The following is a 27199-nucleotide window of genomic DNA, read 5'->3' as shown; positions in this document are numbered from 1 at the left end:
AAAAAAAAAAAAAAAAAAAGAGCCTGGTACATGGCTATCTAAATTGTTGCCAGTAAGATACTGAGATATTGCTAGCAGTGCTAGCTATTGCTTCGTCCTTTCCATCTTCATGGCAACTATATTCTTTCCTTATATGGGAAAAAAGAGACAAGGAACCAGAGAGAGGCAACACAAGAGCATTAGGCCAGAGGCTACAGTGACAAGTCCTCTCTCTACTGCTCAGGTATAGTTTAGGTTGCATGAGTTTTACAGAGTTCCCACAAACTTTCAAAGCAACTGCAAAGTAATAAGGAAGCAGTATGTGTAAAAGAAGGTTTAGCTGGTCCAAGATAGAGAAGAGGTGTGGGGGGGAGAGCAGCTGTGCAATTACTGTCTCCAAATAAAGTGTATTGACAGTTGGACCTCTAATAACCATCTTTAGTCTAAATAGCAATTAAATTCTCTCAGTGACCATTACAAATGGTAATTGAAGTGTCTCTTGTGAGCTTTTACTGATTCAGGTATCTGCACATAACTGTAGGGGCCAAAAAGGAGCTGTAGTTAACAAACACCAGCCTAGGGGAAAATGCAAGCATTTCAGAGCTAGCCAAAGAAAAGTACAGAGAAGACAATGTCTGGATATAAAAGCTGAAGCAATTCACCTGACAGAAGGATCTGGAGTTCAAAAAGAAGCCAAGCACAGTGTGCAGGGCAAACACAGCACAAACAACATGTACTAGCTGATGGAGAAGAATGTGAAGCATGGCCAGAGGCACTGGAAGAAGGCTTCTGGTTCATGAGACAAAGCAGAGCTATGACCAGGTGACTGAGGTTACAGTAATCAATGACACAGACCATTACTGGCGCAGACTTGTAAATCAGTGCACTCAGACAGCTCACATGAAGGCTGCTCTATTTGTATTTTTCTTTCCGAATAACCGTTGTCTCCATTAAAAGTGCAAAACCTGTAGCCTATTAACTCTGCAACCCCCTAGTCACGAACAGGGGAGAGAACGAATCCCGCGGAGGGATTGGCTCCGTCCCGCCCGCCACGCTGCCGCTGGCCAATCCCAGAGGCCGCTGTCTTCTCGCAGCCAATAGGTTGTCTCCGCAGCCTCTGCCGCGCTCCTCCCGCTGCAGCTCTCGCCAGCTGTGGCGGCAGCCGCCGCGGGTTGAGAGCTTCGCGCCAGGCGGTGGCCGCGGCAGCGGCGGAGCGGCGGCCTTGCTCGGTAAGGAGCCGCGAGGTGGGCCGCTGCTGTGGGGGTGCAGCGCTGAGGCGGAACCTTGCCCGGTGGGGGCGCTGCTCCGGCCTAAGCTGGGATTTAGTGGTGTTTTTGCCAGGGCCCGGTCTTTGCTAGTTAGCGTAGAGTGGTAATCCTCCCTGGCATGATGCTGTGGGTGTGAGGGCAGACAGGTTTCCCTCACCACCTTGCAGCGTCCGATCTTGAATTTCTGTAATCGAATTTTTATTCTTTTGCGACTTCAGATAAATGATGCAGCACAGAGCAGTGGTTTTGCACAGCATCTGCTAAGGGGTTATTTCCTGTTGCTATACAGTCGTGTAACGCCTTACTGTTCTGTGTAGGTGGCATTGCTGCAGGTTTTAAAGTGTGTAAGTGTGCAGAAAATGTAAGATTGTGATTATCGCTGGATGAAAAAGCAACTCCTTTGCCTGGAAGTATGGGTAAAATAACATTTCAAACTGTGTTTTTCATATGCCACACACTGTATTGTCTTTATACATCTGAATGAAAAAAGCTGTTGATTGAAGCCTGGATATTGGTCATAGGTCACAGTGTGAGGTTAGCCGTTTGAGGACAAGATGTTTATGCCCAGTAGTTGTTTATGACCACAGCTCCCTGCTGTATGACTCGCTCTGTTTTGAAATCTGCTGTCAGGTAAACTGAGCTACCTAGTAGATATAATTAGAAAACACAAAAGATTTGTGGAATTGTGTTTCTGATTACCATCGGTAACAATAAATAGCTGCTGGATGGGCTCTGTTCGTAGATTAATATACCTCTGAGTGTCAAACAAGTTTTTTATTGTTGGTGGTTTTTCACACTGTAATGGCATTAGAATAAAGCATGAGACTGCTCACTGAACCAAATTCCCATCCCAGATGCCAGTAAACTTTTGTATTGTTTGAAAACAAAATTCAGAGCATCCAGTATCGACTGACCACTTCGTCATCTGTAACTTCGTTATAAATAGAAACTGCACTTCTGAAAACTGTTTCACATATATTTTATTATAAATGCTCGTCAATACAGAACCAAAGTCATCTTTATAAATACCTACCCAATAACACAAACAAATGCAGGTAAAAACCATTCTTTAGCATAAACAGAACACTGTTTTGTATGAGTCTGTTATCAGGGAAGTTTTTGTTTGTTTGTTTTAGTACATTTTAAAAATTCATTTTAACATTTATTGCAAAAACAAAGCTCTGTTGATCTAGCAAATAGAAAGACAGCAAGGGTAGAACATAACCCTTTTGTCTGATATAAATGTGGAATAATCCCACTGTAGTTAAGTGAAATATTCTGCATTTAGCACTAATTTAACCGAAATCAGAAACTAACCTAATGCATTTCAAAATTCTTACTTCACTCTTTTTGCACTTTACTTGGCCACTTAACAGACAGCACAAGTACTGAATGAATCATTAAATTATTCCTGTCACTATTAGAATTGCTGTCTTCCAGTAACAAGGCCAAAGAATGCTGAAATCTTGATTATCTTAAAAGTGTTCAGAGGATTTTGTACCTTTTAACTGGCCTTGTTTTTCTGCAATCCTAAATCATGCACGCAGCCTCACACAGAACAATCCCAACTGTTGCTGTTCATCATAAAAAAAGAAATGAATCCAGGACTCCAGTAGAGCCTCGGCCACTTTTCCTGAGCAAAATCACTTCAGATTCAACTGCTACAAACACTGCTGTGCAAGACAGTGATGTCTAGGGTCATCTCAGTAAGTGGGAGGTGGTATTCGCTTTCTGCTCTAAGGGGACAGCGCCTAGGTTCTGTTTGTTGAAGCACTCAAATTTGTTGATTTTGATGCCCCAATGATAGTCAAGCTTATATTTGCTAAATAGAATTTTCCTTTACTTTCCTACTGAGGTGGGTCTATGTTTTCTTTTATGCTGTGGTCGACAAAAAAGTGAAAGGAAAAATGCTGTCTTATGGTGTTGAAACTGCATATTAAGAGAGAGCAGCTTCACAGCAGTTACCTGTCACTGGATAAACCCCTGTCCCCTGCCAACCTCACAGAGGAGTTGGAAATTAGCTTCCAGCGATATTACAATGCAAGAATATTCAAAACCAGCTTACTACTAAGCACCAAAATGACAGAATTTACCTTTCCCTACACTTTTTGTATATTTGAAACATAGTTTATTATTGACATACTATTGTCATCAACAATTCGAGAGATGACTGTTGATTATTATCATCAACAACTTGCTCAGTAGCACTTCAGTCAGCATCACAGCTAAATGTAAGCAGGATAGTAAAAAGCTTTACAGCAAAAAGAAAAAACAACCAAAAACAAAAACAACAACAACAAAGGAAAAATACATTGCATTTTGTTTGTAAAACACCAGTCTTCTCATTAGTATAATGTACTTGACCCTTCTGGCTGGAAAGATAGCCATGGTTTCATTCAAAGTGACGTAGATGATTATACAGAGACTGTACATAGGTGAAGACACACATGGGATCTGGCTTGTGGCCCATCACCATCATGTCATCCACTTCTATAAGACGATCACAGTGAGCCATTTTCCTGTAGTAATAATAAAACATCCATCAACAAGATTTCAAGCTAAGGCATATAACTACTCCCGAGATGTATTTGCTGCCATCACTCAGACATATAAGAATATCCTGAGGACTACTCATATCATTTTATTGGATAATGAAATGTTAATGTTAGGTAGTGGTGGAAATACTAATTTTAGTGCTAATGGAAAACTCTGATTTTATCCAAGGCATAACAGGAGTTTTTTTTCACTGCTAGTCACATCCCTGGTGTCTGTGGCATATAGCCCAGTATCCAATTCTTCTACCCAAGTTTCAGTGAATGAGAGCATTTGATTTTTTGATTTTTTTCCTATAACAATGCATGCCATGATTTTTTTTTCCTCATTCTGAATAAGAAGGTCAAAAAGAACAGGAAAACATGTGAAGAGATGGGATACATTAATAATGAACTCTCTGGCTCTGGATTTGTTTTGTTCCCCCACTCTTCTTTTTAATATCCCTTTTCCTATGGTTTGAGTGATTTGGACAATTTCCGATGTTCATCGTGTCGGACAACAGAAGCCAGACTGACATCTGGACCAACAGAAGAGAGATCTGCTGAGACCTGAACCTTCTGTTCTCTCTTATTTTTGTTTTTATACATAAACTTTGATAAGCAAAAAACTGAAACCCACATTAATTCCTTTGATAAGACCTCAAATAAGTACAGCCAAGACCTTCAAAGTTTCTTCTATAATGGCCAATGATAAATCCAACTCTTAAGTTTTTATAAAAAAAAAAAAAAAAAAACAGAAGAAAAGAAATACTGCTCTGAAACAAACCTACAGATCTGGTGTGGAGGTACCAGTCTTTGAAGATATTTCAGAAGTTTTAGGAAGCTGTAGCCATGTATGCCTGTATCCTGTAATTAACTGAAAAGAATGCTGACCCAGCTGTATACCACATGGTGTGTTCTTATTGTTACACAAGTAAAACAAAGAGCAAGTATGATTCATGCTGATATTGGGACAAAAATTAACATTTATTTCTGTTGTTAAACAAAATGACCGACAAGTTGAGAAGTTCTAACTTCTAATGACTTTAGAAAAAAAACAAAACTTCCTTTAATTCCCCGGTATATTGCATCAAAAAGAATCAGAAGACTGTGACTCAGGTATTAGCATCAAGTTAAGATACTGAGAAGCTCTCAGCCCTAGTTTAATTCAACGTACTTTGAACTCAACCTTTGCACTTGCTAAACCAATCATTGTTATAAGTGGATGTGAAGCTTACCTCAAAAGTTAAACTACTTGCTTTGATTTTTTTTTCTTCCCCCTCAGAGAGACTAAGTTTGTTTACATGCATCAAATTCAAATCAGGCATGTAGTAGGTGGGATTGCCAAACAAGCTCTTAAGAAGCTATATGTCCAGTTCCTGTTGTTAGTAAAACTTAGATAGCTTGTGCTCTGTAAACTCAGATACCTTCTTTTATGATCGATATTGGTAAAATTATTAAGAAACCTCCATCACTTGCAGAACAAAATGGTTGGAAGACCATTTTTTTTGCTCCAATGTCCTAATCCAGGTGATTTCTCAGGTTTAGTGCATCAGTGCGAAGGCTGGTTTAAAGTAAATGCTGCTAAAGTCATCGAATTTAAGTCATGTGTTTATGCTGCAGGAACTACAGAATTATATTATATAATGACACCAGTAGGCTTGTCTAGCACCAGCAAATGTTTGCCCACCTAGAGAATCACAAAATAAATGTTTTACATGGGTAGCATGATTGACTTTCCATTGAGTATAGCATTTTGCTGCCTCTGTCTGATTCTTTATACTAACTTCTATTTTCAAGCAGTCTTTATAAACTCTATGAAGGAGTCATAGTGCATTTTAAAGAGTTTTTGATGCTAAGAGCATTATAGAACTATAAAGAGAGTATTAGCGTTTTTCAATAGAATACTGCAGGCTCTGCTTTTCTCCTTTACAGCATCTGCTTTCTCATAGGTGCCCATGGTCTTAATCATGCTGACAAGACTAAAGCTTTGTTCCTGGTATATAATCCCAGAAAGGAAGAGAGGAAACAACATTACTTCACATTGCACACTGACCAGCACATCTACAGGTATCCAGCAGACCTATCTGCTGATCTTTGATGTTGAGTGCAGTTAAATCAGCTCTACCTTTTACTGAAAGTCTGTGTTTCATGTGGAGCAGGGCTTTTCCTGAAGTATCTGCTCAATAGCCTATCAAATACAAACCATTCTGAGATTTTTTTTATCAGAGTAATGCCAAAATATTTAGTTATTCAAATGCTGTATTATAGGCATGCAGAGCCAGCCTCTGCGGCAGACTGAGTCGTCTGCATCAGTCTGTCCAAGTACAAAGAGCTGAACTGAGTTTGTCCTAATATCACTTACTAAAGATTCAAACCTGTAATTTTGCATCACCAGAGCTTGTTTTAACATCAGCTTATTCATGAAGTTAACTATTATGATATTGAAGATGTAAGTCTTGTGGTCTATGTGGTAACTGCAGTCACAGATGTCAAATGGAGCAGTTTTTGTCTGCAGAGCTAGCTAAACATCATTATGAAAATAACCAAAATGCAGTTGCTTTAGCATCTGCTTCTGCATTTCATAGCCATAGAAAAGCCAGAAGAAATTCAAGGCAACTGCTCAAATAGGAAACACAAAATCACAGAAGGCACGCTGATTATCTACTGGCAACATACAGTATGGGAGCAGCCGTTCCATTAGCAATTTCCTAGGGAAAAAGGCTGCAGGTGAAACCATTTGGCTGTTCCTGTTTTTTACTTTTTTTTTTTTTGTCATGTTACATGTATCCTTGTGACATGTAAACTGTCACATGTAGGATCTACCAGAGGAATGACTAAAGCCCTTGGTAACGCCCAGTCTCATGAAACTTGGACTTAAACATTTCATAAGAGATCTAATATGGTACTCACTCAGCTGTGGTAAAAGCCAGTTCAAAGTTCTGCTTGCGATTAGCTGGGTCAAGCTTATTGTAATCAAAAGCTTCAGGAAAGAAAGAATGCACCAGGGCACAGAATGCCATCCCATCATTCCAGCTTGAGGAGAAGTTCTGGAGATCAATGTGCTGCAATGGTGAAAAAACATGCATGTTAATGCAGCACAGGGAACTGGGTAGACAGCTGCTTTTGCTCACTGCTATATTCTGTCCTGCTCTTCACTAACCAGAATAAGCATACAAAGCACAGGTTTTACGTTTTTCTCCCCCTCTCTGTATATCCATTATTTATATCCTAAAAAAAACTGACATCCTCAGCAATGGCATGCTCTTACGTGAAATGCACAGTTGCAAAGCAGACACACATTGAAAGTTCCTGAGCCAAAGCACATGGAAAATACTGGGGAGACTTTTGTTAACTTTGGTGAACTCTGGAGCAGGCTCAGTGTGACAGTTCAGTATCTGTGTGAATTGTGGCAACTGTTTATCCCTATGTAGTATTTGCAATTGAAGAATAGTCCATTTTGTGACAGTGCATAACACTGGATAAAGACCAGGATTACTTGCTTTGCTATTCAACAAGACGTATTGCAATTGACTTGAATGCTTGTTTACACATAGAAAGATGGAAATGTGGGAAGAATTAGGCCTACTGGAAACCTGACTCTTGGTACTAAAGCTTACTGTCCATTTCTATTTCCTCACTGAAATGAAACATTACTTGGACTCTTGCTTCATGCTGCCTTCCCATCATATACACTGCCTCCCCATCCTTACTCTTTATGTTAAGCCTTTTTCATCAGGTTTGCTTATTTATACTTTGTTTTAGGGTTTGGCAACAAGAATGTATATTTAAAAAAAAGTGTTAAAGAACACACAATGTGAAAGAATTGATTATTTTTTCTAGCTTTCCTCCTTGAAAAATGCTGTGAGATTTGCAGCAGCCAGGTAAAATTCATAATCTCCAACAGCCAAATTCTCTTCTTAGTTATGCTGATAGAACCATATAGAAATGAGCTTAATGAAACTGGGTGATTCAGTCTCCACAGTTTGTTACAATTTAACTTCTGTAACTCCAGTGGAGCATATTTTGGTCTGCTGTGTAACAAAGGGAACATAGTCTCTATACACTATTAAGCTATTACCCAAGTCTTACCATATATAACAAGAATGCAAAAATCACAGTCTGAAACTAAAACAAAAAATAAACCAAACAAAACCAAAAACCACAAGGGTATAGTAAGGTCTGTATTTATATGCACAGAAATGGAGTCTTTCAGCCAACACTAATGCATTGCTTGGATAGGCATACAGAGTATTTCTCATGCAGTGATTCACTTAGTGTTGCTCACATAGCATCATACAGAACTTCATCATCCTGGAAAACAGCGATGAAGGCAATTCACTGTCAAACATGTTTTACATACACTTGTTGAGCACACTTCAGGGTAAATTATTCTGAAAAATAGCAGCTGAAAATGCTAGCATATCTTCACCTTGTATCCTATGGTTTTTGAGCGACACCAGTCTAAAAGAATTTGTTTAATGCTGCTAGCACTGGCAACACCAAAACTCTGCGACCTCTTCAGCTTAGCTCTGGTTTCTCCTTTTCCTCTGGAAGATTAACACAGACACCAGATAAAATAACATTTCAGGAAAAAAAACAAACAATCTTAAACATACTCATCAACTGCATCTACGCAACCTCACCCAGGCCAACTTCTGTTAGTCTTGCAAGACAAACTCATTTTGATTTCACTAAAGACAGGTCTACAAGCCATGTTCTATTTAAATCAGACCCTGATCATAGTGCATAAAAGATAGAACATGCATTTCACCCTTAATGAAAGCCAATGTATTTCCAGGTTCGTTTTAAAAAGATGCTGAAGAAGGGTTTTCACAAAACTCAGAAAAGAGGTATACACTTCTTCAGCTAAACAATTCTAAATCCAGAACACTCTGTACCTATGAATTTCCAGAGCTCTCTGACATCATGAGTGCTATCCATTACCTCATGACCCCTTAGCTCAAAATATTACTTTGAAAGAGTCCTCCTACACTAGCTATCGTCTGCTGTCAACAATTTACAAAATAGCTTCCAATTACCAAGCCCATTCTGGACGTAGGAGTAGGAGTAGGGTGAGGATAACATACTTTGCACTGTCTTGTTCAAATTTTTCAAGAAGTGCTTTCCTGGCCTGTGTTCCTGAAGTCCGTGGAAGTGTCTGAGATCGCACCAGTTCTCGCCTCCTTTCAACTTGGTGATGTGCAGTAGGAGGAGGGGAGTGAGATGTGGGGGCTACATCATAGCAACTATCAGTGGCACTGCAGAAATGTAACACAGAAAATATGCGTTTAAAAAAAAAAAAAATCTGCTGCATGCAGGGGTCAACAAAAAGGTCGAATTGTTGGTTGCTCTAAACCTCCCCAAAACAGTTTCAAGAGGAATTGAATGAGTCAAAAGCAATTTAAGTAAAACCCAAAGGTTTATTAACAGACAACAGCATTTAAGTACTCAAATGTCTAAGGCACTTCTACAAATGAGACACTGTGCCCAAGTCACAAAGGCCTTGTAACAAGAAGTAGAAAAATTAAGGACTAACCCCCCCCAAACACACACACACATCTACTTAGAAGCACTAAATACCTTTAATTTTCAACTCCTAGGGTCCTAGAGGATTTAAATCACATTTAAAAACATAGAACTTGTCAGGCACTGAATAGAAATTCAGGAGTTTTGAAATTTCTGCAGTGTGCTGAATTCTGATCTCATGCAGTGAGGTTTTTCATTGAAAGCAAGTTGATAATTTCATCCAGAAGGCAGTGGATTGTATTTAACTTGAGCTTATCTGAACCCTAAAGCATTTCACCAACATTAATGAGATAAACCACACAGGGCATGTGGAAGTGCTCCCACCATTAAAGAGAAGGAGAAATCGAGGCAAAGAACAAGGAAATTGAAGTCGCACGCTTATTTCTGTTGCAGCTTGAGAACAAGATACCCTGACAGGAAGTTTTCTAGGTTACTCAGTTTATCATGATACAAACATCAAAGGGCTGATGCTGGAACTAATTCAGAAGTAATTCCAAATCTGGGATAATTTTCAAGGCAGATACAAGCCCAGATTAGGATATTTAAAATATTCATCCTCCCACTTTTCTTAATAAATATTTTGTATGCCCAGGACACTTGAGTATTCCAGCAGTAATTGTGATACTGCGTGACACTGTGACCTTCAATCAAAAAATGTGTAGTACTCAGCTTTTGGAATAGGGCTGAGAGTGTTTGGTATCCTGCAAGGCATTTAGCTACAAGTTAAACTCTAGGCCACTCAGACTAAGAATATTTGATAGCAGACATGTATTTGTTTCCAAAAATAAGTCCCAAACACAAACTTGGACTATTTTTTTAAAGTGTCTTCAAAGGGCCTGACATGGCCATTAAGGGACCATTTGGGGACTTAAAAAAACCCAAATGCATCTTAAGGGTGAGGGGAAGATTAGATGAAAGAAGTCAGCAAAGTACCAATCAAAAACAAAAGCCTGTTTTTGTTAAAGACATTAACTAGAGTACATTATGATAGGAAGATATCCTTTGCTTGGGACTCATTCACCAAGCATTAATTAGCTTTCTCAAGTATATAAAGGAAAACAGCACCACTCTGCCTGGGTATTCAGGGTGGATACACCTATTGGGGATGTCTGATCACTTTTGAATGAAAACCTTCCATTCTTATGTGAAGTAAAGACAAGTTGTAGCTCCTCTGCAAACAGAAAAAGCTCACCACTTGCTCTACAATAATTGAGTGCTGGCAGAGTTTTATTGGCTAGTCGCATAGGTCTGCATTCCTTGATTATGTTTGCCTTAAGCTGTTCAATTGAATATTTTTACCTCTTCTCATCAATGCTCAACTTACCCCTCAGGAATGCACACACTCTTATTAAGCTTAAGTTATAGCAGCTGAGACTTACCTTCTAAGTCAGCAGAATATCTGTCTATTTAGATGAGGAGCACAACAGTCTAACAAAATGTTATGAAAAATGCCTACCTTTCACTAGTTTTGGTTCCACTACTCCCATAGTTCATGGCAGAGACAGATTTAGTGACACGAGTGGTTTTGGCTGTATAAAAAACAGGAAGAAATAAGCTACATCAGGTTTGAAATTTCGCTCTGTTTCATATGTTTTCAATCTTTTTCAGCCAAGCACTGATTTTAATCACCACATAGCCTCAGGCCTCTCCCTAACCTCCAGTATAATCTAAAAGCTGTGGAGATTTTTTCTCCGGGGCTTCGTTTCCTCTACAGAATTGCTGCACTGTGGGAGAATTCCCTTGATACCACTGTGTTAGAAGAGTCAGATCATTTCAGGCCTCCTGTGGGCCTCTGAGGACAGCACTCTGGAGGTAGTGCCATGGCCATTTCAGTGAAAGGAAGAAATGGTGTCTCAGGTCAGCTTTCAACAGTTATTCTGGCAGACATAAGTAAGTCCTGAGAAAGCTCTGTAGTCATGCAGAGCATTTAGTCATGCTCTGTAAATGTAGAATAACGGGGTTACTTGCCCAGTTTTAACACACTAAAGCCAGAACTCTGCACGTGCCAAGAACTCGTTTATTCTAGGCTCCTTCTGTAGACAAATAAGACTGTTATCTTAGAAGCAATACAGTGTAATTGTTCAAGTCCCTCTCTCTGGAAGCACTAATCTCTCCCAATTGCCTTTAGAAGGAATCCAGTTTTGCCAGACTTCTAACTAAAACCATCTGGTACATGTCTGCATAAAGGTATGTTTACAGTGAAGAAGTGTGATCACTGTTCCACATCAGGTTTCTGCTAAACTCACATTTGAGGTCACAGTCAAATGGTAGTTCATTGTGTAGACAATTAACAGCTTGGTATTTTTGGAATAGGGTTCCACTCATCTATTTAGACTAAAATCAAAAGTCCTTACGGCATTTTTTTCCTTTGCTGGATATATATGTGAAGGAGACTACTTGCTGCTATTCTGCTTAAAAGAAGCTGCATCAACACCCACAGGGTTGGACAAATACTTTCCAAATTGCATTTAGTCATAGATTTAATTAGGTCAGTTGAAATGTTGACCTGTTATGTATCACTTTTCTGGCATCTATTATTTCAAGAGCAGAGATCACCTAATAGTACAATCTCTGTGTAAATATGGATAAGCATCCCATGCTTTGAATCAACAGAGAATCTGATAGAGTAGAAGATGATGATACGCTGTAAAAAGAATCTGTGTTGTGGTCTGTAAATACTTAGAAATTAGAACTAGACATTCAGGTCTAAGTCCCCAGGAATGGAGCAGAGAGTCACTTTCAGCATGTGCTGAATAAGAAAATAGTGATTGGAAAACTCACCTGCAGTGACAGATGAACCCATTGTTCTCAATGAACTTGTGTTCCACGCATTTGCTGAAATGGAAGAAAAAAGACAAAGACTTTGCTACTTTCTTACCTGTAATGAAAGAAGAGGTAAAAAAAGAACCTGCAAAATCTCCCGCTCTCATTGGCAAATCCAGCTGATCTCTCATCTGTCTCTGTAATTTCTAACCTATATGCATACTCTGAGCTCCATATGCCACTCATCACTAAGTGTGCATGAAATACAGTTAAGAAATTAAAACCTTATTAACTTGAGAAGGAAACAAATGAGATGAGATTTATTAACTTTAATTTCAGTTTAGAGAGGAAATAAGATTCTGCAGTCACTCTGACTCTTGTGTGGATGTGTGTGTATGCTGTTGATCATTGTCTCCAAAGGACTTTTGAATCTGTTGGTCAGCATCAGCCTAACTTCATAAAGGGCCAGAGATCTCAATGCACTAAAAATTTCCTGCAAGTTTCATTAAAATAACTGGACAGGTTGAAAAGAAATATTTATTGAGTAACTGTGCTACAGGATAGACTGCACTGTACATTCATCTGTATTAGGGAGCAAGAATTTTTCATAGTATGTGACCTCAAGGCTTAAAGTTCCACCTAGACACATAGATTCCAAATCAGAGTAGGATATGTAGCCTTAGAAGTTAGAATACACTTCTCACAAGGACAAAAGACAACCCTTGCCCCCAGTTTCTTGGAAGAAGTGAAATCAGACACAGCTTCAGTGGTCAAATTACTTTTGTCTCTCTTACCTGACTGGTTGGAAGTTTTCACTACTGTCTCATTTTTGTTCTTGCTCTGTCCCACCACGCCAACAGACATATTAGTTGTTCCTGCTGAAGAGATGGTTTCTCCTGTAATTTTCTCTGATATCCTGGTTACTGCAGTAACAGGAAGGTGGGGCATTTGTAAAGCAACTGCAGGGGCGTGGGCTTCAGGAGAAGAGCCTGACATGTGAAAAGAGGTCAGTTCATGGGACATTTTTGCTTGACCTATGAATGAAAAGGAGAGGGGAAGTAAATTTATTTTCAGATTTTCAGAGTTACAAAGCAATTTTCATGCACAACTTTATTTTTACAAGAGGCTGCAGTTACTCTACCTAATTCCTCCTCTAGTACATTATATACCACTTACAGCACACTGCAGAAACTGAAATACAACCTTGGTTGTACAACTCTTGAAGTGTTATATACCTGTCCTACTTAAATCTCAGCTAGTGTGTCTTATTCAGATCATTAATCCACTGGCAGCTGCATCTGATCAATAACACCCTCCCGCATACACACTCCCCAAATTTCCTATTGTGGATTAGGAGTCAACATTCTTGTTATTTTCTTGGTTCGAGGAAGTGATGTGTGCCTCAGTTTTCTCTGAAACAGCGATAAGTACTTCCCCTGGTGAAGAATGAAATCACATTACTAATTTGCAAAATACTTTGAGAGGTAAGCCTACAATGGCACCCAGAATAGGAGGCATTACCTTTACTATTACCCTGACATCATGTAACCATAAGAGGCTCTAATTAATTAAATACTACAATGCATGCTTAACAGTGAAGTTTTAAAAATAAAATCATAACTAGGAAACAAAATTAAACAGTACAGTATTCATGCTAAAACCATATCAAATTCTAACGCTTGCAACATCCAAGGGCTGTTCTGTGCCGGCCAGGATCTGTTATTCTACAAGTAGTAGTGTTACTTCATTTATTTGCCATTTGTACCTGCTGAAGACTGATGTCCATTTTCAATGATGGAAGAACTACAAGCTCTTCTAAACTCAGGTTTGCGGTGGTCATCCAGGTCTACGCTCTGTCAGAACAGACAATGGACACAATAGCAGAACTCTGAACAGCAACAAGCGTTAGGGGAGTATCCAGAATCCCCAGCTAAGATCTTCCTCATGCTAGTAATTACAATACAGGATGAGAGCAATCCTCTGATCCAAAAGCCAAACCTGTGAAGTGACCCCTGGTGATGCAGGACTTGTGTCAGCCCTTACATCCAGTCTATTCAGAGTACATGGAAGTCCAAGATGCTGTAGTGGACAATAGCATCTATCTACATGTGAGAAACAGGTGAAGGTAGTTGCTATTAATTCACTCATATGTTTAGAAACAAAGCCATGGTTGTGCCTGGCAATACTCATTACACTCATAAGGAGGTGGAATAAATCCAAAGTCATTGCAAATTACAGTAGGCTAGGCATAAAAATCTCAGTTTCAATAAAGTAAATGGGGGAAAAAATAAATAGGACTAAGACTTTGCTGGAGCCCTAGGAGATGCATAGAAAAATCTAATAGCTATCTTTAGTTAATTTCTTTCTTTTTTTTTCATAAAGCACCTCCCCTTCCTAAATGTATCTAAAGTATTTTTTTTCTATAGTCAATACTGCTGTTTGTATTCAAATAATTCTAGGCCATTTTCCATAGAATTACCCCAAACCTATCAAAGGATGCATACTGCATATTACCTTACTCATACTAATATGCAGATTCAAGCTAACTGGACTGCCTACACATGCAGAGTTACACATATGCTTAAGTTATTGCAGGACCCAGGTATACTGGAGGTGCCAAATGTTGAGGGTGTCTATAACCTCAGAAGGAAAGGCTCAAGGTTTGCATAGTTTTATGAAGATAGATGTAAGAACAGTAGATGCCTTATCCTAGAGAGATGCACCTTGAAAAAAACTAAACTTGTTGAAGAGCCTCTTGAATTGGATTATTCATATGAACTAACATAACTATATGGCTTAGGTACTTTCAGGCTACTAAAAACCAAACAATTCTTCTGTGCAGTTCACATAAAACAAGATTAAGCTTACTCCATACAAATAACATTATGTTTCCAAGTTTCAGTCATCCTTTTCAGTTCTACTGCTCGCAGTTTAATATTTTTACTTCTATAATCTTTTATATCCTTTCAGGTAAAGCATTGAGATAATTTATGAGATAGTGTTTTGCTGTGTGAAATAAACTGTGGATTCTGTCTGTAACTTCTCTTAACTTAGGTTATAGAGAGCTTTATGCTTTTGTATTTATCAGGCACTGTATAAAATGCTACTGGTACGGAGTTTATTTCTGTTTGCTGCATAAAAAGTGGCAATTGACAAATTCCAATAACATATAACAAAAGAATAATAAGCAAATATCATCCCAGAACTTTACATCTGAATTACAACCTGCAGGTTCTGTAAGGATAGCTTTTTCTTGAAGAAGCACCACTTTTTTCCTAATTTGCCCATTTAATTCCATGAAAACTGTTTGTTTGTTTGTAAACAACAAGCATCTAAATGAGTTTGGCTGTAGGAGCTAAAAGGAAAAAAATGCTTCGCAGTCATATGATTATTTCAATTAAAAAAGGTCACTTTCCAGAAACAGATTGTAAATGCATTATAGTCAAATTGCTCAAGTCTGAATTTATTCTAAATAGTCAAGTAACTACCAGATAGCCTCTTAAGTAATATGCTCTTACATTTACTCAATCTAAACATTTTTTTTTTAAAGGCAGGCCGACAAAAAGACTGAAGGTAGATACTGAAGAAGATTGTATGTTGCAGGTAAGGGGAGAAAGGGAAAAAAAAGGGAAAGGGAAAAAAAGGGAGGAGAATGGGAGGGAAGGGAAGAGGTGTGTGTGTATATGTAATAATTTGTTGCTCCATTTGCTTTTCATATGAAGGAAACATTGGAAAATGTGGTGGCTTGATTTTGCATATTTATTACATAATTTCACTGTACACGGGTAGAGAAAAGAATGTTTCTTGGGTGGAAAAATACATCTCATGTAAAATACAGAACATATATAATCAACTCAAGATAAACCAACAGAAACAGTTTCCCAGTACTTATTTGCTATTTACATCTGTTTATACTCATCCAGACTTAATTGAGAACACCAAATGATGATTTCCAAGTACTGTGGAGATTTTAGCATATCTAATCTTGTTAGATGTTGCAGAATGCACAGGATATTTAAATAATGTCAATTATTTGAGACATTAGAACTCTCATTATTTCAAGTACAGCTCCTGTCCACTTTGGTCTGAAGTCCTGTTGAAATTTTATTAACTAGTATCAGACTACAGTAAGACAGCCTAAGCACAATTTTGTCCTAGAGTGCACAGTTGTGGTCTGCGACTGATTCTTCTGGGTATATAAGCAGCTCCCTCCAACTGTTTTCAATAAAAGGCAGGTCTAACATGTAGCATTTGGGCTCCACTCCCACACTAGTGAAGTCGGGGAATTACTGACTTGAATTTAAAGTTAGACCCTACATTTTCAGATCAGTTTTGGTTCCCAGACTTTTCAAGATTACAGCATAATTTGGAGAAACCATCAACCTGTGGTAAAGCCCCATCAGCCTGACTTATGTACTTACTCAACATGAGGACCTACTGCTTTGTAGACATGTTTCTTAAAAAGATGTATCACAATAAAACACATAAAGAAATTGTGGCAAGACACTGAAATATTCTGAACTACCTTTAAGGCTCAGCTTGGACTGTGTATTTTATTATGCTAGCTTGCGTACTATTTTTCAACCAGAGGTCAGATTTTTTTCATGTCAGTTTGTTCTACGCTGGATGATAAAAAGTAGCATGATCATCTGGATATGATTTTCAAACAAAAGGACATAAAGTTTATAAAGTCCTGGGAAACTTCTGAAAGTGCAGAGGAACCAGTCTTTTCAACCTTCAGAAAAGAAGGTGTTTTAAAGCGTCTTGGCCTGGAGTTTTCATTTATTTCTCCTGCCAAATTCCAAAGGATGATCTTCCTAGAGTTACAAATACATTTACTCATTCTGCTTCATAAGGGGTCAGAGGTTACAAAAGGAGACAGCCAAGATTTCTGTTTACTATCAAAATGCATAAAACATGCCTCTTTTTAAAAGCGGCATCAGCATGATGTTGCTTATAGTCCATAAACAAGCATGACAGCAGCTTTACAGTGAAGATGCTTAAGCATTTAGCATTAGGTTACAGATGCACCTAAGATATCTGGATGTTAGAAAGCTGCGCCAGGCAAATCTGCCTTAAGATGTACCTCTAATTCTAAAAAGCCATACTGCAGTTCAACATTTCAAGGTCAACAAAGAGAATTTTAATTTTCCTTTCTTTTTATTTAAAAAGAGAGAAAATAAACCATCTCGAGCAGGTTAGGACATTCAGAAGTTGTCACTCCTTTCCACCAGCTAAAATTAAATTAGAAGTAAATACACTGCTGTTAACTATCTAGGCTCCACTTACTTTCCCAGGATTTCTCTCAGGCACTTCATTTAGGACCCAGTTTTCAGAAGAGCTCACATCAAAGAAAGTTGGGCTTTTTATATAGTTACTCAGTTTAGTCCCAGAAGTGGTGATGAATTCTTTTGCAAATCCAGTGCACAAACTTATTTGACAACACATCACACAGAAGAAAAACGGACATATTTAAAATAATATTAGACTCTTATGACAATCAAAAATAATATTATTCACTTTATACTGTTACAACCACAGAAAAGGTTTGCACACATAGACACCCAGTCTGACTTAACTGCCACTAAGCCAAATCTATATCCTTGTCATCAAATCTTGTGATCTTGAAAGAATAAACATTGTTTTGAAACTTTTATATTCATTAAGATATTGCATGAATAAATGTGGCAGCAGCCAGGATTCACATGAAGAAAGTATACCAAACATTAATCATATAATCCACGCAAAACCATAAGGTCCAGAACTTTTATTGGTGCACTTAGTGTAAGTGAGATACTAGTGAAGAAATTATTGCGCATACCCAGAACTAAAACAGAATGCACAGCTAACAAAGCTCTCTGGAATGCACTTATAACATACATGGACACAAATTCTTACAGTATTAAGGACAGGCACTTTCTGCAATGTACAGAAATAAAACAGAACGAAACAAAAACACCATACACACCCAAACACATCCCCCCCTCTCCCCCCCCCAAAAAAAACAAACACAGGTGAAATTAGGCTTACTCATCCTTCAATAGTGTCAGCATTTCACTCTGTGTTGGTAGCTCCTGTGTATAAACAGCAGTAATTTGAATGGGAGCTTATCAGCAGTTAGAACTGCTCAGTCATTAATGTCAGCACTGTGAATTGAATGAGCTGAGTATCTGTGTAGATGGTGTTGATCTACTTACAGGCTAGCAAAAAAAAAAAAAAAAAAAAACAGGAATCTTTCCATCTCATATTTTTTCATGGAAAAGTAGTCTGGTCTGAAATTTTGGGTGCCTGTTTCTGCAGATCTCCAAATACAGCGTGGCTATCCATGCACCTCCATATTTGCGGTACTGCCTTCATCTGAGTATTCTGCATTCAACATGTCAAAATTTCAGAGCAAAAAAAAAAAAAGAAAACCATATGCATTCTTGAGGAAAGGCCAGTATCATGAATGGATCTTAAATCCCTCTTGAGTCTTGTTTTCATTTTACATGAAATAGGGACTGAGAGCACTCCTGTCTCTCCTACTCCTTAGGGGGAAGACCAATCCCCTTGAGGAAGGTTGTGTTACATGGAAAGCAAAGATAACAAGGAAGCGGAACACTCCAATAAGGCGGTCATTGAAAGATCATGTGTCATCTTATGGAGTAAAATGACTTCCTAATGTGGCGACGGGTGCTACATTACTTTATGTCCATCTAATGACCACATTTTGACTAACAGTGCTGTAGAAAAAAAAATATGCCAGGCTTGAGGACAACTAAGACAGCTGTGTTTTTAGAATACTGGATGATCATGGGTTCTACTGTGCACTCAGTACAAAGCGACCAAAATGCTTACAAATCATTTTGTTTTGAGGCCCTGAACTTCTGACAATTTGGTGCTTCGTCCCATTTCTACAATGTGTGTAACTACTACTTTTGTCAATGCTGGCTCTGTAGACTGTAAACAGGAGGGATACTAGTATATCTGTACTTAGTAATGAGAAATACTGATTCACATAACCCATGTAACAATAGGAAATACACTCCTTTCTCCTAAGACTAAAATATAAAGAGATTTTAATTATCCAGACTTTCCTTAACAATTTTAAGAGTTAAGGTGGTTTCATAGCTTGTATTGCCTGGTAACTACTGGATCACCTAATCTGGCTGCCTGTACATCCCCGGTCATTACGTATCATGCAGTTCTCCTAGACTGTCTTAACTACCAGGTGGCATTTAGGGCACAATGGGAGCTAAGATTTGTTTAAATCTTCCCAGGTGGTCCTAGCCTGGTAGTCATCTCTGCTGCTCTGACCACAGTAGGCTCTTTGCCTTGATCCTTCCCACGGTCTGTCAACCCTGTAGAGTGGTACAGAAGCAGTGAGAGCAAGTCACCCCATCTTTCTGCCAGCGTAAGAAAAAAATCTTGACATTTTAGTTAGAAATAATACCAGGCTATATAATTGCATGAAATATTAACCATGGAAATTACCTTTTCACAGGTATACTTTTGAAACACATCTTTCTGAACTTGCATTTACAATATCCCAAGATGAAAGACTTTTTTTCCCCCCTACTTTTTACCAACAATTGTTAGGCAATGGAAACCTCTGCAAGCCAGAGTTGTGGTCACAGGAACACTTGAAACACAGGAACATAGGAAAAACATAGCAAAACATAGGAAACATAGGAAGATGACAGCATGGCAGTTTCTTGAGTAGCAGCCTGCAGTTCAGCTGGATTACACATAATGTGAAGCCAAACCCTAGGCACTGCTACCAGCCTCTCACCAGGCATTATTATGCCTAACTGAGAACAACACAAGAATGCCTACATGGCTTGCAGACAGACTTCATATGATCCACCGTGACCAAATCGTATAATGTCTGCCTATCTGAACCTATCCCAGAAATGCTCAGGAATCCAAGTCCGTTAACTTCTGCTACCAATTCCTTTGCTTTGTTCTAGATCATGAATTGCTCTGGTATCAGTTTTATGTCAATGAAAGAAGAGTCTTTTGGCTGAAAATATGTGAATATACTGGTGTAAAGCCAAGTGACCTCAGTATCAAATCTATAGACTGGGACACAATCCTGCATAACCTTTCCTTAGCTGCAATAATGGACTCAGGAGCTCCATAACAGTATCCAGACTGCTCCCTTGCTTATGCCAATGCAACTTTGTGCCACCCAAAAAAATGAACTGCCGAATTGACTTTAAGTTTTATAAGTATAAAAGCTCTGGAAAAAAAAAAAAAAAAAAAGTGAAATTGAAAAAAAAAAGGGACAGTGCAAGCTAATAACAATAGTAAAAAAAAGAGAAGTTCATGGCACCAGTTCACTGCACAGTCACAGAAGTTGCCACACCAGAACAAGTAAATGGGTAATCGGGAAGCAGGAATGAACAAATGCAAGGAACTGCAAATGGACCAAAGTCTGTTTCTGCTAAATGCACCACTGAGTCTAACCTTCTTTTAAAATGTATAATGCACAACTTAGCCTAGTGGTTATGGATATTTCCATCTGGCAAGTGCAATATTAATACAAGGTTCATATTTACATATAGAACGTATTACTGTGGGGGTTATAGTCTCACAGAAGACCACCTCATTGGCCCAGATATCATTTGCTACATATAGATTTTGCTATTAAAAAGATGTAAACATCTGGAAAGCACAAAAAATGACGTAAGAGTTTGCAGGATGGCTAACTCTCACAATCTTGATCAAGTCACGTTGTTCCAGTTCCAGGAATCAGCTCCTAGCGCCAATGTCAAAAGTACTGCGTAAAGGCTCAAAAAAAAAACGAACAACAACAACAACGAAAGCATAAGAGGCAAACCCAAATCCTATTCTTTTTAATATCATAACTTTAAACTAGTCACAAGGGTTCTGATGCATGAATATATATATTTGATGCTGACAGGACTGAATCTGGACATTCCTTTTCTGTTCTGTAGTCAAAAAAGACTGCCCAGTGTGACCCACTGCCCATGTGGATCCACATGGGATCCAGATGATTTCAGTGAAAGGTTATCACCATCTACCATCTGGTATTAAAGCTAACAAACTCCAGTTACCATCCAAGTTACCCTACAGGACACAGTGACACTGAAACTTCATCATTAAAAAAAAATCTTTTAATCACTTTTTACGGTTCATATTAAAACAAACAGATCCCAATCCTTAGAGCATCCTTCCCCAACACCTAGAGAACTGTATTCAGGGGAACACCAGGTAGCAGAAATCCTTTGCTGCACTACATTGATGTCCCTGTGCCTTGTACAGGAAATTGGGAAAAATGAAAGGTGATCTTCCAGAACAATTCCTCTTGCTAGACTGATCTACCAGGAGCAAAGGCAACTGGTTCCAGTTAAAGCAGCACTTAAGTGTGTTGCATAACAGATTTTAAGGACACCACAGCAGGGATTGGTCAAAGATTAGAAGAATTAAAGGGAAGGTTTTGTCTCCCTCACTTCACTTTTTTACGAAGAAATTGCATTGAAAAACAATCTAGCATTATTATAAAATCATGTTTCACATATTGAAGGTGCTCAGAATCTTTAGTATCCAACCTGCAATCTGAGAAACACTGAAATGCACAGAAGACAGGCCTTTGCTGGTATAAGCATTGCATTGACCACACAGTAAAAAGAACTCAACTAATAAACATTCTCAGGACCAAAAAAGCACATCTTGCTGTTATTTCCAGAACAGTATTTCCTTCTGTATCTCACTTATGGAAGTGTTTACTAAAGCTAAAAGTACCACCTCTTTTCATTCATGTGGAAACATACAGAGCACTATTATAGAGTTCTCTCTTTAGCCTGCTTCAGTCATATAAGCAGAACTTGGAAGCCACCAAGGGAACACCTTTTTCAACAGAGAATGTGGGTAACTGGCACACAGGTGTAGGCTCTTGCAGCCAAGTTTATGCTCTTGCTTTAGACATATCACAATCATACCCATACATCCATGTTTTTACTGCATGCATTTGATCTGTGTAGTTCAGAGCATCTCCCATGATTCTGAGTATTAAGATTCCTTCCCGGTCAGCTATGCTAACTCTGAATTTGTCCAGCCCTCCAGGGGAAAATTGTTGGGAGGGCACTGTAGAACTATCAGTACCTTAGTGATCTACCCTGAACTGTCAAAGCAAGGTAGGAAGGTTCCAATTCAAACAAAAGCACAGTCTGAGCTTTAATCCAGACAAAAACCTAGAGCTGCATATAGCCATAAATCTTATGCAAGCCTGATCCCAGAGTACAGAGTACACAAGTGAGATGGTGTGAGAGAAGATCACAATCCCCTCGTTCCTCCTCTGACACGCAGTTCACTTCTGCTCCTTGCACTGCCAACAAGCATGGACAGCTCCATGGGGCAAAAAAAAGAGGAATACTAAAATACGAGCATGCTGCTCAGTTTTGTCCTTTGGGGAAAAAAGGCAGAAGTTGCTCTAACTTCATCAGAAACACTGCATTTTGCAGCGGCATTACACTTTATGAGCTCTGGCGAGGTCTCTGTCCCATTATTAAGTCAGTGAGGAGGAAAGAGATGGTTATGCAATACCAGCATGTATGCTGTTCATTCCCAGTCACTTAACTTTGAATTAATATAATTTCTAAGACTGTATTTTCCACCCCAAAGCCTGGATAGCCCATAAGGTAGGTTTTCATATACCAACAGCTTAAAGATCCCATGTAAAACCTTGCTTAATCAAGTCTATATGAAATAGGTTGCAACCTGTCTCTAACACAGTGTTTTGAGAGTGAATCATTGTATTCTGGCTGTCACCTCTTAGTGTTATGTACACAAACTCTCAGCCCTTTCCAGAAAGCCAAACATCGAGGAAAAGCATTACACTTAAAGTTTCAATGTCATTTGAGTTTCCTAATAGCAGGGTTTTCCACAAACTAAGTTACAAGGCTCCACAATGCTGCAGAAACAGTAGGGAGGAATGTTCCTTCTTCCTAGTGTTCCCTCCTGCTAATTTTGGTCATACAGACTGTGACAGTTTGTGTGGAGCTTAGTTCTCAGACCAGCTGCAGCAGTGCGCTGTAGGGGCTGCACAGCAAAAGTCCTGCTGCAGGATGCATCAGGGAACTACTTGCTATAAACTATGCTGCACTCTTTTGTTCATGTGCCAACTGGCAAATAGCACTGCTGCCACACAGATCAATCCGAATCCAGTCCAGAAAGGTTACATTATATATTCACATACAAACATACTGTGATTGTTCCAACTTCTTTTCTTACTTCTCACTAAACTGAACCAACAGGTTGCTGCAGTTCTAACCAAGATCCCACTTTGACCAAGTAGGCCATGATCAGGACTCTTCAGGTATCAAGGACAACAGCATTAGTTGGAGCAGCTAGCCAAGTCCCAGCGATCCTCTGTCATGCATGGCATGCCCAGCGTCCTGAACCAACTTCACTCTCAAGTGCTCACACATCCTCCCTCACCGTCCCAACCAAGGCCAGCACTTACTTGACTCCGGCCAGTCATTGCTAGCTTTGCGTGGCTGGAGAACCTGCCGCTGGCCAGCTCTGGCCCCGGCGAGCCCGGCCCCGTGGCTGGGGGGCTCCCTGACGCCTCTGCCATCCACTCCCGCGGCAGCCCCGCCGAGCGGCCGAGGGCCTCCACCTGCAGAGCCAGGCGCTCCAGCTGTGCCCGCAGCCGGCAGTTCTCCTCCTGCAGCTCAGAGACGGTGCGTGCCAGAGGACTTGCGAGACGCAGCACCTCCTCGACCTGTCGGCCCACCCCTTGCTTGAACACCTGGATGTCCACGTGGATTTCCCTGACGGCGCCGCGCAGCGTGTCCTCGTAGCGCCCCAGAGCCTCGCATACGCTCTGCGCGTCGTGGCTGTTCAGATCCGCGATCTCGCTGGCCATGGCGTCTGCGGCTCGCCGCCTGGGCAGCGCAGCCGAGGCGGAGGGCGGCTCAGCAGCCGCCGGCGGCACACGGTCGGCCAGCTCCCCGTCTGTCCCGAGGGCGGGCGCACGAGGCCCCTGCGCACAGCAGCCGCTGCCCCGGCGGCCACGACGCCTGCCACCTCCAGCTGCCGGTCGCGGTCCAGTCCCTCGGCGCGGGAGGAGGGAGAGAAAGAAAAGGGAGGGGAGGGGCAGGAGGAAGGGGAGGGGAGGGGAGGGAAAGGGGAGCTGGAAAGGCTGAGGGAGCGGGGTGGTTGCTCGAGGCCGCCGCGCTCCGTGAATGCGCCCTCAACGCGGGAGATGTAATTTCAGGAGGGCACAGCAAAAGATAGAAGACGAAGGGGCGGGGACAGCAGCTGCCAACGGGCTTGACTGCGGGGCGCTGCGAGGGGGGTCACGGCGCAAGCAGAGAAGGGACTACGGGAACCGGTGCGGAGAAGGGAAAGAAATGCCTGGGAGATGGGGTCACGCAGGAGTGAGGAGGGGTGCGCATCTGGTCTTTGCTCTCTTTCCTGTATTGCTTGGATAAGGACGCTATAGTCGCCCTGGCTTATTACTTCCTGTGTGAATACCGAGACAAACAGGCTCTGGGAGAATAAAGACGGAGAAGCATACTCATTGCACACATGCCTTTTGAAATACATGCTTATGTGGGTCTTCACACCTACACTTGGGAAGAGATTGATTATTCTATTTTTGTCTGCTCATTGCATAGTAAACAGCTTTTGGTAGTATTTCTATAGTATTATGGTGTTAGACATACATGCATGACTATACATCTCTACATAGGGTAGAGTATCATTTTGCCCAAAGGTATTCAGGGAGTATGCTGAAATATCCTTTTCAATGGCAAATGGGGATGAGAAAATAATACTCAAGCATTTCTTGGAAGATTTAATGGGCCACTTCCTCAACACGCATAAAATGATAAAGCTCCACTGAATTTGATGAAAGGAAGCTACGCTACACTGGCTGAGGATCTCACTACATCTTTATAAATCACCGAGGGAATTTTTTTAACATCTCAGGTCTGATCTGGACGTTAATTTTATGGAAGCATCTAGAAGACACTTCTATGGCAGTGCAAGTGGGAAGAAAAAACAACTCTCCCTTTAAGGTTTTTTTAAGCTTTTAAGAATTTTAAAATCTGACATCCTTCCTATCCTATCCCCCCTGCCTTTCACCCAACTCTCTTACTTTTTTTTTCAGGGACTGGAAAGCTTATTGGACTGGGATGGAACTTCCTTTCAGTTCTCCACTGTGAGAAGACGAGCTCAGAATTGGCATCTGCTGACTTTGTTTTTATTGTGAGGTAGGATGATGAACAGTTTGAAAGAGGCTTTCAACTTTTGCACAGATCTGTGTGGGCTGGGCAGCCTGTTTCCTCTTGCAGGATTTGCATTAGTGTAAACAGTGACATCATGTTACTTATGTCCTTTGGTTCATGATGAGGTTCCACAGAGAGCCTTCCTCCACTACTTTCAATTTTCAGGATCAGCATTTACTACAGCCCTTCCTGGTTCTCTTATGTTGCAACCTTAGCAGTTGGCAGTGTGAACTATAGCCTTCATTGCTCACCACCTTGCAGGCAATGTCTGGCTATGAGATCTTCTCACATTACTTCTTCCATATGAGATTTTACGGTAAAAAGACCAGGCTAACCAAAGGAGAGCAAGTGATGGCCTGCAGTGAGTTACACATTCAGTATTGTTGCCCAAAGGCCAAGACTGTTGAAGAAAAACAGCTGTAACTGCATCTGGCCTATGAGGCTCCAGTGCTGAGCAGTAAGCAGTAAGTAAGCCTTCTAACAGGACTTTAATTCAAAGGAGCCTCACTGAAAGGTATCCTGTTGTCAGATGCAAGAGCCTAAAGTAGTCTCATCAGGCATGTTTTCTTTGCATGGCATTGTGTAAATCATTTTGCCTTATACCTCTATTTCCCCTTCTGTAAAATATAAAGTATTGATGCATTTACAGCATCAGTAATTGCAGCACTGTAAGAGTTAATTAATGTGCCTATTTATATAAGCATATTAGACTGTGGCACATACACAGTTTCATGCATTTTTTTTTCTGATAATTAGATCAGATACATGATTTATTCAGCTCTCTAGAGATTTAATTATCTTTCACATGAGCTCTATATCTTAGTTTTGTAGCACAGTAAAGGTGATGTTTTATTTTTCTGCAACTCATTTACAAAGATATACTTTTCATAGCGGTAGTACCTTACAAAACTCCGTGTGCTAAACTGTAACATAAGACAGCTAGCTACTCAGTTAAATTCTTTCAAGCCAAATACAGTTTCTGTCTTTCGGAAGAGAGAAGGGGAGGAAGGGGGATTCTTACACTAATAGTTTTTCCATTTGTACTGGAACATTCTTATGCAGAAGCCAGACCTCTAAGCACTATTTTTTGATAAAATCTGTCAGTCACTGCAATTGTTTTTTACCTGCACAGTAGTATGTGAAGTCCTATAAAGCTTCGGTGATTACATGTAGTGCAAATGGTAGACTAACTACTATAATAAACATGTTTGTTCACTAAGGCTACTGAAAGATTTTGTTAAGCCACCACATCCTGTTAATGATCCATGAGATGTTAGCCAACCATGAATAGGCTTTGCTTGCATAGGAACAAGTTTGCGAGACCAAGAGATTATGTACCTAGATAGGGACCAAGAGATAGCCAACTATTTTGCATACAATGGGATGAAACAGAGGGCACTGAGGAAGACTATCTGCCTTCCTCCAAAATGACCATCAGAAGGCAGATAACGGCCACCTAGCAACAGCCGGCGCAAGCACATTCTGACTGAGCAACATCAACAACACACAGCGCAGACTCAACGGAACCTTCGAAAAAAAAACACCAAAGGCGGGACTTGGACTCAATATAAATACTGAGACTTTGGGGACTTGAGTGGGGCCTGAGAATGATTACCTCCAGGCTGCCCCAGCGCTGTCACCCTTTGTATCCAGCTTACTTTAATAAAATGGAGATGAGAAAATTGGCTCGCCTCATCTATGACAACTACCAGGTAGGTAGGTAACTATAGTGCCAAGGCTGCTCTAACAGAAGCTAGGCTAGGATTTGCTTCTGCTGACATGGACACCTTCAACACATGATACCTAATTTAAAGCAAGCAGCCATGTACCTAGAAAGTACAAAACTAGTCTATCCTGCAGACAGACACATTTTACAATTCCTCTGTAGCAA

At 40.1% G+C, this 27199-nt stretch overlaps 1 protein-coding gene and 1 long non-coding RNA gene across 3 annotated transcripts; one reads left to right on the top strand and one right to left on the bottom strand.

Annotated features, from left to right (window-relative positions):
* Positions 1 to 3533: 3533 nt before the first annotated feature.
* On the bottom strand, positions 3534 to 23942 carry SMTNL2 (smoothelin like 2). The gene is made up of 9 exons (XM_026047915.1): positions 23538 to 23942; positions 13836 to 13923; positions 12865 to 13104; positions 12089 to 12142; positions 10764 to 10836; positions 8869 to 9039; positions 8211 to 8328; positions 6692 to 6843; positions 3534 to 3766 (listed from the first exon to the last, which is right to left on the bottom strand). Exons 1-9 carry the CDS (start codon positions 23940 to 23942, stop codon positions 3640 to 3642), a joined length of 1428 nt encoding a protein of 475 aa, XP_025903700.1. The 3' UTR covers positions 3534 to 3639.
* On the top strand, positions 5686 to 26540 carry LOC112954664. 2 transcript variants are annotated; one of them, XR_003250759.1, is made up of 3 exons: positions 5686 to 5848; positions 15621 to 15673; positions 23329 to 23669. It is a non-coding gene; the product is annotated as an uncharacterized LOC112954664 (long non-coding RNA). The 2 variants fall into 2 exon arrangements; XR_003250758.1 differs by lacking the exon at positions 23329 to 23669 and adding an exon at positions 25191 to 26540 and having other exon boundaries at positions 5688 to 5848.
* The last annotated feature ends 659 nt before the right edge of the window (positions 26541 to 27199 follow it).

Source organism: Nothoprocta perdicaria, unplaced genomic scaffold (assembly GCF_003342845.1).
Source record: "Nothoprocta perdicaria isolate Ctin4 unplaced genomic scaffold, notPer1 scaffold_50, whole genome shotgun sequence".
In the NCBI taxonomy this organism is placed as follows: Eukaryota; Metazoa; Chordata; class Aves; order Tinamiformes; family Tinamidae; genus Nothoprocta; species Nothoprocta perdicaria.
The sequence above is the reverse complement of the archived record's forward strand: the minus strand, read 5'-3'. Positions and strand labels throughout refer to the sequence as shown.

Coding starts and splice junctions, on each gene's coding strand:
- SMTNL2 (XM_026047915.1), bottom strand. CDS start 23,942: ATGGCCAGCGAGATCGCGGATCTGAACAGCCACGACGCGCAGAGCGTA. Junction 10,837..12,088: donor GGGTTCATCTGTCACTGCAG/GTGAGTTTTCCA, acceptor TTTTTTATACAG/CCAAAACCACTCGTGTCACT. Junction 3,767..6,691: donor CTGGCTTTTACCACAGCTGA/GTGAGTACCATA, acceptor TTATTACTACAG/GAAAATGGCTCACTGTGATC.